Raw genomic sequence first — 16,570 nt, forward strand, 5'->3', positions numbered from 1 at the left:
CATATGGAATATCCTGACTAAGATTTGACTTTTGATGAAAACACATTTTATTACAGAAATTTACAAAAGAAAAACTGCGTTTTGTTTTTTACAGTAGTGCTGAAGTCATATTCCGTTCACTTCAATCAGTTCAAAAACTCTATCAGCTGCTGCTGTGAATTTATTGATGTTATAGAAGTATTTTTTTTTATTTTAAAAAAGCACTGGTACTTTCTCCAGTTGGAAATGAGAATCCATACCAGACATGTCTTTGACCTGTGTCCCAGACGGACTGATCTGATTTCATAGGCCTCGGGCACAAGAGTTCTGCTGGACAAACATGCACACGTACAAATACAAGTTGAGACACAGTTGAGCACAATAGATCTGTATGCCAACACACCAGATGTGTGTGCACACACACACACACACACACACACACACACACACACAGACGGTCTCCATCATTCTGCTGCCACTTGCCTCTCCTGACTCTTTTCCATGCTCTTTACTACTGAATTATTCTTCCTTTCCCACCTCCATGACTCTGTCACACTCTTGTTCTCGGTCTTCCCCCCCTCTGTGTTTTACTCCCCCCTTGTATTTGACATCTCCTGCTGGGTGACCTAAGTTGCTACTATAAAAATATCTCAGACTCCCCGCACTATCCCTCTGCATTTTCTAAATTTGTGTTTTATAAAATTAGGTGCCACACACCTGCAGCTGCTGGTTCTCTACATGACAACTGAACAAGAAAAACACCCCACTGGGTCTTTGGGCTGCTCTAAATTGACTGCTTTTTTCATAATAAGTTTGAATGTGATGCAGTCTACATCAACACCTATGAAGATGCCTAGTATTTATCCAGATACATAAAAGACTGAGGATGGCTAGAGCTAGTGGGGTGTGTTTACACAACAGATCTAATTTCTGGACATCACCTGGTCTTCCTCTATTACTGAGACAGTCTGGGTTAAATCTGATTTGATCTGTTTAGACAGTGAGATGGAGATCATCCACATGCCACAAATTATATACACACACTTTCTGCTGGGATCTAAATCCAGCCATAGCTGTCCTGTGACTACCACTGAGGACACTCAAAAGAGTTGAAAGCAATATTAGAGGTTACATTTCAAACAATCTTGTACATTAAGGTAACATCACAACCTTGTTCAGGTTGAGCACTTTGTTCCATACTCAGGAAGAACCACGAGTACCGTCATTTGCCATCCGCTCATGCTGGTTGTACCCCAGAGCTCAGGAGACCTCTGAACTTCAGTAGACAGAAACATTGTTGTTAGAAATAAGTCATCTGCTTTACTTTACTGTTAGCTGTGATGCAGTGCCCTATTTGCTCAGTGTGTTCAAGCAGAAAAGCACAGGTGTAACTGGCAACATTAATAGTGGCTGCATTTCATCTAAGTGTGCCACTTTAAGGCTCCCACTCATGTCCATATTGACTCACCAACATGGCTTACTGAGACACTTAATGGAACAGCAGTACAGTAACATCGGTAATGTTATGGTGCCTGTCTTTTTTTCTGGTCAGGCCATAAGGCTGCAGTTTTGCACACTTTGATTCAAGTTAAAGACATTTCTAGTCCTTTTTAAAGCCAAGTTTTAATGTTGGTCTCTCAGAGGAAAAACAGTAGCAGCCACAGAGATTTATTGCTCTGTGTCAGAGGGTAAGAGGAAAATAGGAAAGTGCAACCTACAGTATAATCCAAATGTAAATACAAGTGTAGCACCACCATACACACTCAATGTACTTTCACTTTTAAAAAAATTTAATATTTTACAGTGAGACACAAGTCAGAATTATACAGAGGCCATGCTCATTCACACAGGTGTGTGCAGCTGATTAGTCCTCTGCTCAGGCTGAAGCTCAGTCAAACTATGGTAGAAATTTCCTGAGGTCACCAAATCCATGAACTAATAACAATGACAGAGACGATGATGGTGATGATGATGATGGACAGATACAAAAAAAATCCAATAGGAGAGCGACAGAGGTGTCAGTCAATCAGTTTGTAGGTGTGTGCACAACCTTGAACAGAGGACTAATCAGCCAAAATAACTGAAAACACCTGTGGAACATGGCTGCAGGGGAATTAATGTTTTCAGGTGCTGTTTAGCACTTGTTCACACATTTTCTGAAGTCTTGGGCTACAATATGTTATCCAGAAATGTTGGTCTTTAAATTGGCACTCGTTATGTGAAGTCATGTGGGATTTCTAATGGCCTTGGATGTCAAACATTTCAGACACTCGTTTTACTATGCACTGCTCCTGTAGTGAATCCCTGTGGCTTCCTTTTCTGCGCTGGAAAGGCCATATAAGGCAGGAGATCTGTGCTGGACCTTGAGACCTGTGTTCCGTGATAGACTCTAGAGAACAACATGTGGTTTATAATGAAATCGTGCCAGAACGAGGCGATAAGCTCGCCTTTGTTTGTGCGCAGCAGTTCCAGTCCTGTCTGTGAGGCTGGAGAGGAGCGTGCATGGTGGGAGTTGTGTGAAAATACGCAGCTGAGTTGCGAAGAAACACTATGGAAGTTCAATTTTCAGAACACAACTTTAATTTCCACGGATGAATTAGCCGGTGCAGGAGGAGGAGGAGCGGGCACGATCTGAATATGACTTTCCTCCCCCCCCTCTAGCGCACGCGGAGGAGCGCCATAACGTGCTTTACCTCCGGTTTGACTGACGCGTCTTAACACTTGATGCGTCCATGTGGGGCTGAGCGTGAAAATACCGACTGAGCTCTCTCTCTCTCCCCTCTCTGCTCAGTGGTTATATGCTCGCCCACTACAGCTCGAGTATCAGTTAACGGGTCCCAACCAATCCCCGCGCGCTGTCAGAGCTCGAGAGGAGACAGCAGCGGAGTGCGGACCGAGAAAGGCAGACGGCAAGAGTGAGAGGAAGCACACACACCCAACCATCTCTCCATCCATCCGTCCTCTATTCTCCTTTACTTCCCCAGGCCAGGTCAGGCCAGGAAGACGCATAGGAAGCTCCCTCCCTCCTCCCCTCACCCGCCAGGTCCCCCTGACTGCAGCTGCTTGGGCTCACCGGGCAGGCGCGAGGCAGGATGCGCGATGGGACAAGCGTGCGGACACGCGCTCCTCTGCCGTAGCCAACCTCCGTCCTCCGAGATGTAAGTGTGTCTCCTATAAACTCTGTATGCTGTTTATGTTTCATGTCTTCCTGCTACTACTTCACATAACGCTCAAACTGAGTGGTTGCACAGATACATGGCGCCTCTTATCGAGCAAAAACAGAGCGGGAGTAGTGTGAGTGTGACCCGCTGGATGTCATTATCCCCCCTGACAGCAGCGCTGAAACCCCCATGTAAAGTGTGCAGGCGGCTACCAATATAAACCGGTGGGACAACAGCCCTGCGGCTCGCCGCCTCCACAGTATCACTAAAATGTTCTCACAGTGCGTTTAAGATGCTCCGCAGAGAGTTGGGTGACCTTTTTGTGCCTTTGCATCTCGCAGGGGATCATAACAGGAATCCAGTACTCTTCCTCTAATATTCCTACTGGGACAGATGCATTTGCTGTGATAGATCACCAAACTGAATTATCTCCATGGCAGTCCTTTGAAAACACCATTAATGACATGACTTTGAGAAAACCGTCTTTTCCGAAAAATACTGGTTTATGTGTTGTTGCTTCACTGTCAAGCAAAACCTTGTTTAAGCAACCTTTATAAACGTTATCTAAGAGCTTTATTAATAGACAGTAAATAATGCTACAAGCCAACAATAAGAATATAATTGAGTGCACGGTTATGGATGAAGAATCTATTAATTACAGGACCTGTAACTACTTTAACACCAAAAAGAATGAACTCCAGCTAAAGGGATTTTTTTCATAGCCTGGTAGCAGAAATTTATCACACAAGAATAGATTTGTAAGCCACTGGCAACTGATTTGTGAATGATGAATGCTGCCTATATTAGTGAGTTTTATGCATGTATCACTAAATGTGATATTTAAGTTTTTAGATAAACTTTGGAGATAAATGCTTCTTCTGTGCAGTTTTCTCCTTTTGAAACACCAAAATGCATCTTTACAAAGTTTGAAATGAGGCTGCTTTTCAATGCGAATGCTTGTTCTTTACTCTGAGGCCGCTTTCCTTGGTCATGAAAAGTTGACGGGTTAGAGAGAAATTCACCAATTTTCACAAGACAGCAAATATATGCCTTGTATCTTAGGAGGTTGATGCATCGCTCTAGCAATTTAATACAATAAAGTAGCTTGGCCTTGCATCCTATCTCTGTGAAGCTTGTAGTGTTTATATGCTGTTAATGTGTCAGAGAAATGCTCATAAAACTTGGTGGTAGTTGTTGAGGCCATTAGTTGCTGTTTGTCATAAGTTTGGGGGGAAAAATATAAACTTTTAAATGTCAAAGCCAGAAGTAGGTTAGCTAAATGTTGGTTAATAAGCATCCTGACGGTGCTGATATTGTGGCTAGTTTCTGCTTTTTGAAATTAAATTAGCCATTTGAACACACAGCGACTGCTCTCAAATGTAGTGATGCATCTGCTGCTGATGGAGGTGAGTGATTGTGGCTCATAGGGACATGCACATACTGTACTGTAGCCCATATATGGTGAGAGCTCCTTTGGGGCACGTCTTGCTTCCTAGTTCTCTGTCCCACTCAGAGCTGAATCACATCATTTGTGGACAACATTGTGATGCTATTATACAGTGATTCCATAAAATATTAGTGAGACTTTCCTCAAATCAACTAATTTTTGTGTAAGACTTAAAATCCTCTTGTAATGCGTTTGGATGGGTTTCTCATCCTTTTGTTATTGGTTTACAGGGCATTTGTTGGCTGTGTTGTGGGGGAGTAGTGACTCTGCCAGGTGGTCTGTGATCTTTGACACACTATTAGGCTCAGTAGCTGGTCTCACCTGCTTGCCTCACACTGGAGTTGGTTTGACTTGGAGACTTAACATTGGTGATCAGTGAAGGACATGTAATGCGGTGCTGCTGCAAAATACACAAGAGCAGATGTCATGCCCATAACTAGTGGGATGTGTGCCCCCTTGTAACTGAGCATCATTATGCTAAAATAAAACCATTTAGGCTGAAACACTCCAGGAGGAACATCTGCAGCCTGTTGTGTCTTAGATCCCTGGAGAGCCAGTTGTTGAGAGCCGGTTATTTATCATCAGAATAATTGAGCTGTGCACTGTCAAGAATCATAACCATGTTCATATAGTCTAAGATTCATTCTGCCGTGATACTGTCTTTTGCTGTATACGTTTTGTGTGTTACTTTGAGGATGACATGTTCATGTTCTATGCACTTTGGTTAATACCTTGCAGCAGTTTAGCTGCCAGCAGGCATTGTCCTTGTTATGTGTGCATGTGAACAGTTTTCAGCCTGAAAAATATTCCAATTTACTGGAGTGACGCCAGGAAGTCAGGTCCCCCGGCCTCAAGCTGAACATACACACACACACAAACACACACAGAAGTACACGGCAGCAGAGTTGTAATCTGACTCCTGACGAGTGTGTGTGTGAGCAAGAGGGAGACAGAGAGAGAAAGGGAGAAAGGATGCTGATGTTGCACTGTTATCATCAGTAATGGCCTCATCAATACTAAAATATTCAGAGATGGAGAGAGAAGAGGGTGATACGGTAAAGTGAAAACAGGGAAAGCCGACAGAAACCATTGTTTGCATGTAGGCTACAGTATTTACTGTACTGAATGTGTGCTTCAGCAACACATTTAGCTTAAAAGGTTTACTGATTTAGCTACATTTTGATTTCCCGTCTCTGGGTCTAGAACTGTATGTAATGCAATAATAACATCCGTACTCGGATCGCTTATGAAAGCCAGCAGTTGATATTTAATCTGAGTTTTATGTTAATGATCATTAACTCTTTTACATTCAAATAAACATATATTGTGAATATTTTAAATGTGCAAGTCCCTGCAAAACATCTTGTAAATAAAATACATAATGTGTTGAAATACTGAATGAATACTTGGTTGCTCCCGTTACTTTTCTGCATGAATATTACAAGATGGCAGACGAAGCTCTCTCAGCTGAATAATCTAGCAACTATGTACAAAATGCATCTGTGATAAGAAAAGTCAAAGGTACCTTGAAGCTAAGTTAATGGTTTAATCAGCTAACATTGGGCTCAGCTCAGGTTTTCTGGTACCACAAACGTTGTCTCACTTTTAAGTGAGCTAGATAAGCACAGTAACTCGTGCTGCACAGTTAACCTGCTCTGGAGCAGATTAACTTCAGGGGATCAGATCAATAATCGGATCACTGGAAAAACTGAGAGATCAGTACTACTGGATACTGACAGGGACAAAAGAGTTGACAATATGATAATAAATAGATATTTCTACAGAGCATTCATATCGTTGTGCCATCTCAGGTTTTCCATGGGTCGCTCTGGTTTAGTTTCTAGCAAACCGAGGGAGTCGACAGCAACGTGATGATCAGTGCCTGGTTTTCCCAGTGGAAATCCTGACAGTTTTTTTTCAGGCTTCCATCACTGCAGCTCAGGAATAACATGAGGAGACTCTGTGATGATGATTTGTCTAATTACAAAACTAATCTATCTGCTGTTAAATATGTCCCATGATTATAAATGAACATATGGCTTTAGGTGTAACTCCTCTCCACTGTCCAACAGTTTCTGCTCTGGCAGCATTTTTACTAACACACAATAGTTTCACAATAGTTTCTTCATCAGACAAAGGAGAAAAATGTACTCGCTGAATAAGACCCTTATAATATGGTGCTATGATATGGTCTTAGTATTTGAAAGTAATTTGTAGTGTTTCACTAGCTGCTAGTTAAATGACCACAGCATATTCATAGTTCACCTGCTGTAACATCACTTTTTGCTCTGGCTATAAATGAAGTTCCCTGCAGGTATCACTGCCTCATCTCATATTCTGTAGCTTTATCAATGTCACTTCTAATTAACAAGTCCACCTTTTTCCACATGGGCACACTGTACCCCAATGGAAGAACCCAGACTTGACAGAGCCAGCTGATAACCCGCTTTAGTAAATGGTCTTATGTCTACTGTATATAGCACCTTTCTACAAATTGAACTGCACTTTGCACTATTTCCGATACACATTCACTCACACTGGTGATATCACTGGGAGCAACTTGGGGTTAAGTGTCTTGCTAAAGGACACTTAATTGCAGGATCGGAGAGGCCGGGAATCGAACTGACACCCCCCGCCCCCCGTTAAGTAACGACCCGCTCTATCTCCTAAGCCGCCCTGGTTATCCAGGATGCTCGATATTAGGCTCACTGAAGCCAAATAACTGAGAGCCAAAGTAAGTTGAACTGGCTTTGTGGTTCAGGCCTCTGATATCTGAGGAAAAAAATGTTTTTAAAAAACCCAGTATCAGCAAATTATCCAGAAGAGTCTCCTCTCTCCACTCTCTTTGGGGTTATCATTGAAAGATGACCTCAGATATAGAGAAGGGAAGACCCTTTTAACCCTCCTCCATTTATGCACCTGTCTGCTCTTGAGTTTACTGTACACTTAAACAGAATCAATACTGATAGTTGTGGAGGTCGCATTCACTCTGCTCAGGGTCATTCTGAGTTTCTCCCTCACTCACTCACACACACACATGTGCACAACTCGTGTAAACACCAACATTTAACAGATGTTTAAACAGTGAGCCAGGGCCAACTGGAACCAAAGCTGGACATCTGATAGTTGCATAACGTAATGTGCTATATAAAGACGTTTACTGTGAAGCAGTTGTATTTAAAGAGTAGTTTGAGGTGAGGGACTCATTTGCAGTGTTCTAGCCTTTACGCTGTAAAAATGACCCGGTGTTTTTACACTTGTAGATCTGTCCTGCAGCTGTAGACCTGTCCACATCTTATTCTAATAAATAATAATGTTTATGTGCTTATCTACATGCTACATTTAGCCCTCACCTAAAATCTAATAACTTTTGTTCAGCGCTGTCCTAAACAACGTGCCCACCTACTGAACAAAGCTGAAACAGCTGCTCAGCGTCTTCCTGCATTCTGATTGAACTGTGACGTTGCTTCAAGACACCGCAATACAGAGCTCATGCAAATAAACATATTATTTGATGTGTGCGCTTTTGCCATGTTTATCTAGAAAGTGTGTAGGTTTGCCTGCCATCTCTGCTGTTTCTATTGTGGGTTCCACACAAGAATAGAAAACATGGCCAGCTGGTCACTCGTGACTGTTTCTCACACTTTATTAGGAAGAGTTATTTTAAAGACGAGGGTAGAATTACAGTTAGGTTACACTTAAGGATTCATATGTTTAGATGTAAGGTGAAAAGCTACAGCAGGTGTTGGACTGAAGTTAGGGGAATATTTGAAGGAAGTAAGGTGCACTCTGTAATGGTTATGAGAAGAATACTACTCCAGGGAAATCAATACAATGTCATCACAAGTGTGTGTGTGTGTGTGTGTGTGTGTGTGTGAGAGAGAGAGAGTCTGGGGGTGTCTTTGAAATGAGCCTGACAGTTCCCATGGCTCCCAGCATTGGCTCCAGCAGCTCCTGTCAACCTTCTTATCTCTGTGGATTGTTGCCACAGACAGGTGTTTTCTGTGTGTGTGTCTGTTTACAACTGTGTGTGTATATGTAGGTTTGTGTGTATGGGTACAGTTGTGTTTCTGTCAGTAATCCAATAGATGGCAACAACTGTGGTTGTGAATGTTTTTGTCAGTGGCTACAACTGGTGTGTGTGCATGTGTACTCCTTTGAGGGATTAAGGTAGGAGGTGAGTCAGCTGTGTTTAGGACACAAAGCCTTGGTTTAATTGTAAAACGGTAACAAGCGCCCCTCTGTGCGTGGTGAGACCTCACTGAGAAGCTGTGTGCCCTTCACTTATAACGTGAGGACTAAATAACATTAAATAAATGGATCATAATCTGCCACAGAGATATTGTAACATGCAGCTCATTAGGTTTGACATCTGGCTTTAGCACTTGAAGTTTGTGTTTTTGTCATTCGGGTGTGACGCTACAGTGCCTCGATGCAGTCACTACTTTAGTTTGAGCATCAGTTACAGTGTCAGTATGAACAACTACATCTGTTTTATATAAGCATGGGTTTACTTATTTGTTTTTGCATGCAGCATGTGTCTATCTTTCTGTAGATGGGTAGAAAGTTTCAGTGTCATTAGCTTCTGCTGCTGTGGTACAAATAGGTGTTTTTATCTTTTCTTGCTGATCATGTATTGATTCCTATGTTGCTGCCGGTGCTTTTGTTATTGTCATACACTATGTTGCTCTTACAGTAGCTGCTGTGGTCTTTACTCCTTTTGAACATCTTTTCCTGTTATTATTTTGCTGCTCTAGATTTACTTGTTTGTTGATCAAAATTGTATTGATGATGTTGTAGCTATTATTGCAGCTGGTATTGCCATCATTGTTGTACTCGGTCTCTACAGTAGCAGAATGTGTTCCTTGTCCTGACTGCAGGGCTCTTTCTTATTGATTGGCTCTATTGATTGACTCGCACAGATATAAAGCCACTGAGCGGCTGTAAATGTCGCATTTGGGACGTTGGTGGGTTTTGTGATGCTTGTCGTGTCGGATGAAATGAACTTCTCAATAGCATATGAACACGGGCTGCAGAAATGCACATAAACAGACATACCATCAGCTGCTCACACATACATTTATGCTGCATTTAGTATTTTGACGTTAAGGACATTAGCACTCAGCAGCTGTTGCAAAGCTGAAATGGAAACATGGTAATGATTATTCAGACCACATGGACAATAAACCTGTTGTCTGCCTGTCCTCACAGTCTAGACGTACCCTATTGTTGAGTGTTGCGCTAGTTTACTTGTTTGTGTTCCTTACCAGTTGATCAATCTCCTCATTTGTGTGCCACTTTTCTGTCTTGACTTTCCTTCTCCTCTTTCCCGAGGCAGAGGGAGACAGGTGTGACAGAGATGAAGACACTTCTGAGATGACTTGATAGATGAAGGGCAGGTGCTCCATCCATAGAGTGGCTCAGGTTGCCTGGCAACTAATGGTATCACAGATGACCCTACGTATGGAGGCATTATATTCTGTATATCCATCCTAGATGTACTGTAGTGTTTTCATCTGTCTATATAATCTCTTTACGCACACATGAATACCTTGTTCATGTGCATATGTTTGTGACTGAACTGTGGTTGTGTAAAGGTGCTTCTCTTTAAAGGCTTTTTCTGGAGGCTGTTCATCTCTCTGTGTAGCTAGGTGAGCGTTTAGTTGTCAGTCAGCTTAATCCAGACAGATCTCATCAAATGTTTTACTTAACTTTTTAAATATGCAGATACATTTTGTATCTGCATATTTACAGGAAATTCCAACAATACTAAAACGGTCGTAAGCTAAAGCTAATTTGAATTAGATTATTTACACATATACACAGATCAGCCATAACATTATGACCACTGACAGGTGAAGTGAATAACGCTGAATATGTCAATACACTGGCATCTGCCAGTGTGTGGGGTATATTAGGCAGCAAGTGAACATTCAGTCCTCGAACCTGATGTATTGGAAACAGGAAAAACGGGCAAGTGTAAGGATGAGTGACTTTGAAGTGTCACACTGCGATGGCTGATGACTGGGTCGGATCATCTCCCACACTGCAGGTCTTGGGTGTTCCCGGCTTAGTTAACCACTTCAATGTATGACATTAAAAAGAGACTATCAACTGTGTCAAAGACTGTAGAGAGATCAGGAAAGATAAACAAAAGAAATTATTATTTATATTTCTAGACTGAAAAACTTTCTTTCCCTCTGCCATCAGACTCCTAAACAGCCGAGGAGTTTATTACCAGGAAATACGTCATGTACTGACGACCTGTACTGTTTACATTCTCAGTTTGCACATGCATATTTGCACATTGACTGTTAACTACTGCACATACAGCTCCCATGCAGCATACATTTTCTTATTATATTTTTATTTTATCTCTGCATTTGCTGCTTAAAGTGCCTTAGATTTTTGTGTTACTTATTCATCTACTTTATATTTCATTTGTATTGTGTGGCATTCATGTGGACGGCAAAGTAAGAATTTCATTGTACAGGGAAACGCGTTTCCTAACTGTACATATGATGAATAAACACTTTAACATTGACCTTTGACTGTGAAATGCTATTTTCTCATGCTTTCAGCATTTACAAATAATGAACTTGCCAGATTACTTGATGTGAATAATTATGATTTGCAGCCCTGGTTGTAAAGTTTAAGCTAAACATCTCAGTTTGAGACACTGCACTATTGTGCTGGCTACACTGTGTTAAACATTTTATTTGGAGGAACACCCTCTTACTAGTTGCACAACATTTTTTTTAGTTCTTAAACCATATGGTAGTTCATCACGGCCTCCTGTTGGCTCCTGGCATGGTGAATAATAATTCAGTGAGACTATTCATGGATAACATGGAATAGAAAACTTGCTACAGATATTACAGTAGCAGCTACTACTAGTGTTGCACGGAGCTGGGGTTATATAGTCTGGCCATTGGTGAGTGGGAAACCAAAGACATCACAAACTTCTTTCCGAGAAAACTGGTGCTTTTAATAACCCAGGATGGGCATTATACAAACTCCATACAACAATGTATACAACACGGCCCACGTAGTGTACTGATAGACAGAAACGATGTACTAAGGCTTTTAAAATTTCACAATGGAGTTGTATAAACTAAGTGACATTAATAGAACTGTGGGAGCCTGGATGCATTTACTTGAAGTACAGGCTTTGTAAACTAACTGTTGGATGGGTTTCTGTGAAATCTGTTATGTCTCCCTCAGGATGAATCCTTATCACTCCGACTTCTCCGCTTTGTCCATTACTCTGGTTTATGATCAAATACCTATAAAACTAGACACATTCCCATCAACCTCAGCTGTGCTCTGTGTTTAGTGCTAATAAAACGAAGGTGGTTAACATGGTAACATTACACCTGCTAAACATCAACATGTCAGCATTGTCATAGTGAGCATGCTGACAGGAATATTAAGCACCCCCCATCCCCCCGGTCCCTCAGTACAGCCTCACAGAGCTGCTAGTGTTGCCGTAGACTCTTGTTTGGCAGCACCAATGTGAGGCAGGACGTGTTGGCGAGCGTGACATTCACTGTGTTCCGGAGTAAGATAAGTGATATATTAGGGTGACCAGTCTGTGTTCTTTGAACTTTGAGAATAGTGTCTCCGCACTTGCCGGTCATATCTGTAAAAATGCAGTCCAGACGGGCTTTTTACAAGGAGTAAAAAAAAAAGCCGGTAGCTTTCAGGGCTGCAGAATGCCTTTTCTTAGTTTGACCTATTGTGTCAGATTTTAGCACACGTGCACATAGAGCATTGATCCTCACTGGTCCTCGACTACATATGCACACTAAAGAAACGATTACACACACAAATGCAGGCTCACACATGCATACCAAACACACCTATGTGAAAAGAGAAAAAGCAAACACTCTTATTGGTCTTGACAGCAGGGCAGTAAAATGAGAATAAACTCTAAGAAGTTCAGATTCATGCTCTAGAATAATGTTTGCATCTGTTCCTATCTGTGTGTGTTGTCATTTAGAGGTGTAAGAGTTTCAGAGACGGAAATTGTCGATGCATGTAATTAGCATATCATAGGGCTGCTGCGTTAACACCCAATCAAACTGGGAAAATACTGTCTGAATGCAAATGAATCCCATCCTACCAGACTTGTGCAAGACTATCAAACAATTAGATATTTGGCTGTTTGTGTGGCTTTCTGTCAGACAAAGTCTTTATTCACTCTACATAAATCTGTCAGTGTGCCTCTCCCTATTTCCTTTTCTATATTATCAATGATGTCAGCTGGTCACCTTTCACACCTCTCCCATCATGCTCAGTCGACACACACACACACAGACAGTCACAGTGGCCCAGAGGCGCTTCTGTCTTTCTCTCTCATCCTGCCTGATGTTGCACTGTGATTAGTTTTTTTTTTCTCTGTACTTTTTAAAAATATTATTTCAACTCAATCAAAAAACAAACATTTTTTGCTGCCAGAAGTGCAGTGTGTGCATATTTATGCATGTGTGCACAAACGTACTATAAATGTACATCTATGTGCACACAGCTGTAGATGAAGGCATTAAAGGAAATGCCACACATCATATGAAGGAGCACAGTTCATTTTGTTTACTACCGGGGTGCTGCATGTCACCATGTGCATTTCTACTCATGGCCTAGTTCATTCACATGGAGTTTACAGGTGTGCCATAGTTTGTAGCTGTCTCCTGGTGCAGCTTTCTTCTCAACTAAGGCTTTTATCAAGGGTTTTACCGGTCTCTCTTGGTCATGATCTTGAAAAGGCCTTTTTTTTGGGCTATTGTAATGATCTTTATATCAGGGTCTTCACTTAACAGCCTCCAGCTTGTTCAGAATGCTGCTGCTCCTTATGTAAATGGTACTCCTAAACAAGACCATATTATGCCTGTGCTGGCACCCTTCCACTGGTTACCTATTAATTTCAGGATCCAGTTTAAAGTTGATGGCTTTTTAAAGCACTTACTGGTTTAGCTCTGCTGCATCTCTCTGACCTTTTAAAGCCTGATGGCTCTACTCAGTGATCTATTGATCACCTGCTTCTGGCTGTCCCTTTTCTAGGCTTAAAACTGTGCCTTTGCAGTTGCAACCACAAAGCTCTGGAATGAGCTGCCTTTATATGTTGGATTGGCTTCATTGCTTCAAAACGGTTTACTGTGCTAAGGTAAAAGCTTGACTTTTTTAAAAACAGTATATAATATTTGACACAGTTTTGGACAGCTGTACCATTATATTTGGCTTTTATACTTGCATTTAATATTGACTGGATGCTGTATTTTTTGTGCTATTGTTATATTGAGATATGCAGCAATCGATCAGTGGGGATTGGAAATGGCCAGTTTTCAGTCTTGACTGTTGACCAGCCGATCACTCTGAGATATCTAACTCTGTGCTGGTCATACTTGGAGGCATGACAATCCACATTGTGTAGCATCAATGGCAGCATCTTGCATCAGTCATACTTGGAGGCATGACAATTCACATCGTGTAGCATCAATGGCAGCATCTTGCATGTACCTTGAGCAAGACTTGCACTCATGTCTGTACCGGATGTGTGTTCACACTGTGCACTGGAAGCACTTGGTGTATAAACAGTGCACAGAGGAGCTGACAAACACCTCGGAGAAGGGAAACTATGTCCAAATCTCCAACACATAGTACACAGTGAGGGAATTACTGGCTACACATGAAATACATGTACAGTGTATCCAACCCGTGGTAAAACACAGCAAATACAAACTACAGACACTTCAACAAGAACTGTGTGCTCAGTAGTACAGACATTCCCCTGTTTCTATTACCTGTTGCACCTGTTTCTATTTGGAGATGTACAAATACTGCACTTTTTAGTGGGTATAAAAAAAAGTAAAACTTGAATACAATTGAAAAAGTTACAAAAATGTCTCTATGATGTCAGAGTAAAAAAAGAAAAACATTGATATCAGGAGAAGAGGGAGAGTTTAGCATAAGTCTTTATGGGCCCATTGCACATTTTTAAAAGTCTCCTGAGAAGCTTTCTCATGGTGGGAGGGGACTGATGTCTGAAATGCTTTCATCTCTCTGCCATAATCTGTTTTGTGCCTCTCTCTTTGCATCTACAGTACATCAGTCTGTTTATTCTGCTCTTCTTGACTGTCGCTTTGATCCTCTTCTTTTGCCTTTTGATAAGGATGAAAGGTTGTGTGTCGTACTGCTGCCTGTTTTATCTGTAGTAAGATTGCATTGGGTCAGAGTTTGCCCGCTGTCTAAGTGGGCAGTCTGGGAAGCTAATTTGATGTCATCAGCGATTTATAGTCTGTAATGAGGAGGTGAATTTAGTTCTGATCGGAGCCAATCTTCTTTGAAACGCACAGTTTCAAAGAATGGTTGCTTTTCTGAGCGGGAGCTGAAGTAAGAAACGGGTGCTTCAACAAAGACTCATCCCCAGCTGTTGAATTTATGATCTGTCTCGAGGTAATGTTCTACATTGTACATCTTCATATGTACAGTTAAATCGCAGTCAGACTGCATCCCTCACTGTGAACAAGATGTCAACATAACTTTTTGTCCAAACACGGTGTCTGTTCTGCGAAGCCACAACAATCAGAGCTGACACACTTATCAGAAGAAATTTAGTACAACACCCAACCCATTAACTTGTAAATTAAACAACAAATCACTGTAATTGCCACTGCAGTGGAGCTCAGGCTGCAGTAAATACGTTGTGGGTGTTCTGTTGAGTGTCAAATGGCTCTGTTGTATGTGACTGTTACCGTTTAATAGATTCTTCCATGTGACTTTATAAAGGCTTTAATGATTCCCGATAGCCGTGTGTCTGAAATGAACAACCATCTGGATGGGATACTGAAAGACTGAAGAAAACGGTGCCTTGTTTTTGTCTTTCCTTCCCACTTCCTCTCTTTTTCCCTTACTCCTAATATTTTACTTATCCCTTGTTTTTCTCTTTCTCCCTGATCAAGTTGGACTTGTGTGATAAAGGGTGTTGGGAGCTCTGTTATTTATAGGTTGTTTTTCTGTTGTTTTTGACACCAGATACTTCAATTCGAAATGTCTTATTGTCCTGATTTGTCCTTCTCTCTTTCTGCTTTTTACAGTCTCTCTCTCTCCTTTTCACCTTCTCGATCCCTTTGTGCTTGTTAACAGCACAGCGTGTTACGCCTCTTCTTTTAGTCAGATCCTTTATAGATGAGCCAGTTAAGTTTTGTAAATGTGGGTGATAGGTTTTTTTTTTTTTAACCATGTCTTACTGTAAAATGTGGATTATTTAAGTCACTGGTCACTTTAAATTGATCTCCACCCAGACATCATGTTCCCTGCATTTTACCATAGTTTACAGTAAATCATATGAAAAGAGGTGCTTCTATCAACAGATATTAAGAGATTTGCCAGTGGACTACACTCGTAGCGCTTTTCTACCTTACCTGGACAACATGCTTTATAGACTAACCTATTGATGATCAGCTTGTTCGTCTGTGCAATAGATCTGTTTAAATACACATCAGGGAAACACACTACAGCACTGGGTGATGTTTTTTTATAACGAAATCCAGACTATGTTACCCCAAAGGCTCTGTGCAGCCATAATTTCCTGAAGTTAGTACGAGTCGGCATCAACTACGCATGCACAAATTTTAGTTCAAGCCCTCAGCTTTGTTTACATTCCATTGGCTGCTTGCGCTCAGGTCAGGTGTTTGCTAATGGAGAAATGTGTCACCCGATGCAGTGATGTTTCACTGATGGTTTTGAACAACAACGGAGGTCTATGGCACAAACAAACAAGCTAATTTGGAACTGACCCAGTAACAAACAATAAATTGCCTCTACTCATGGTTAATGTTTTTAATCTCTGTATTGGGCCCATTAAATACTGTTAAGATAGAAACTAACCAGCCTTAAGATTTTTAGTGTTTTGTATGATTTACCTTTTTTTTTTTTAAAGTAAAAATTCATATTTCTCATTTTCAAAATCCATCCATCCATCCAT

General features: G+C 41.3%; 1 protein-coding gene across 2 annotated transcripts in view; it reads left to right on the top strand.

The window, feature by feature from the left end:
- Positions 1-2,395: 2,395 nt before the first annotated feature.
- pde2a (phosphodiesterase 2A) overlaps positions 2,396-16,570 on the top strand; it is a 155,159-nt gene continuing 140,984 nt past the window's right edge. Inside the window, exon 1 of one of the 2 annotated variants that reach the window (XM_020618221.1) lies at positions 2,396-3,137. In XM_020618221.1, coding sequence (XP_020473877.1) covers positions 3,079-3,137 — 59 coding nt within the window. In that variant the 5' untranslated portion in view covers positions 2,396-3,078. The remainder of the gene's footprint in view (positions 3,138-16,570) is intronic. The other variant, XM_020618222.1, reaches the window with a different exon arrangement.

This window comes from Monopterus albus, unplaced genomic scaffold, assembly GCF_001952655.1.
Source record: "Monopterus albus unplaced genomic scaffold, M_albus_1.0 scaffold202.1, whole genome shotgun sequence".
NCBI lineage: Eukaryota > Metazoa > Chordata > Actinopteri > Synbranchiformes > Synbranchidae > Monopterus > Monopterus albus.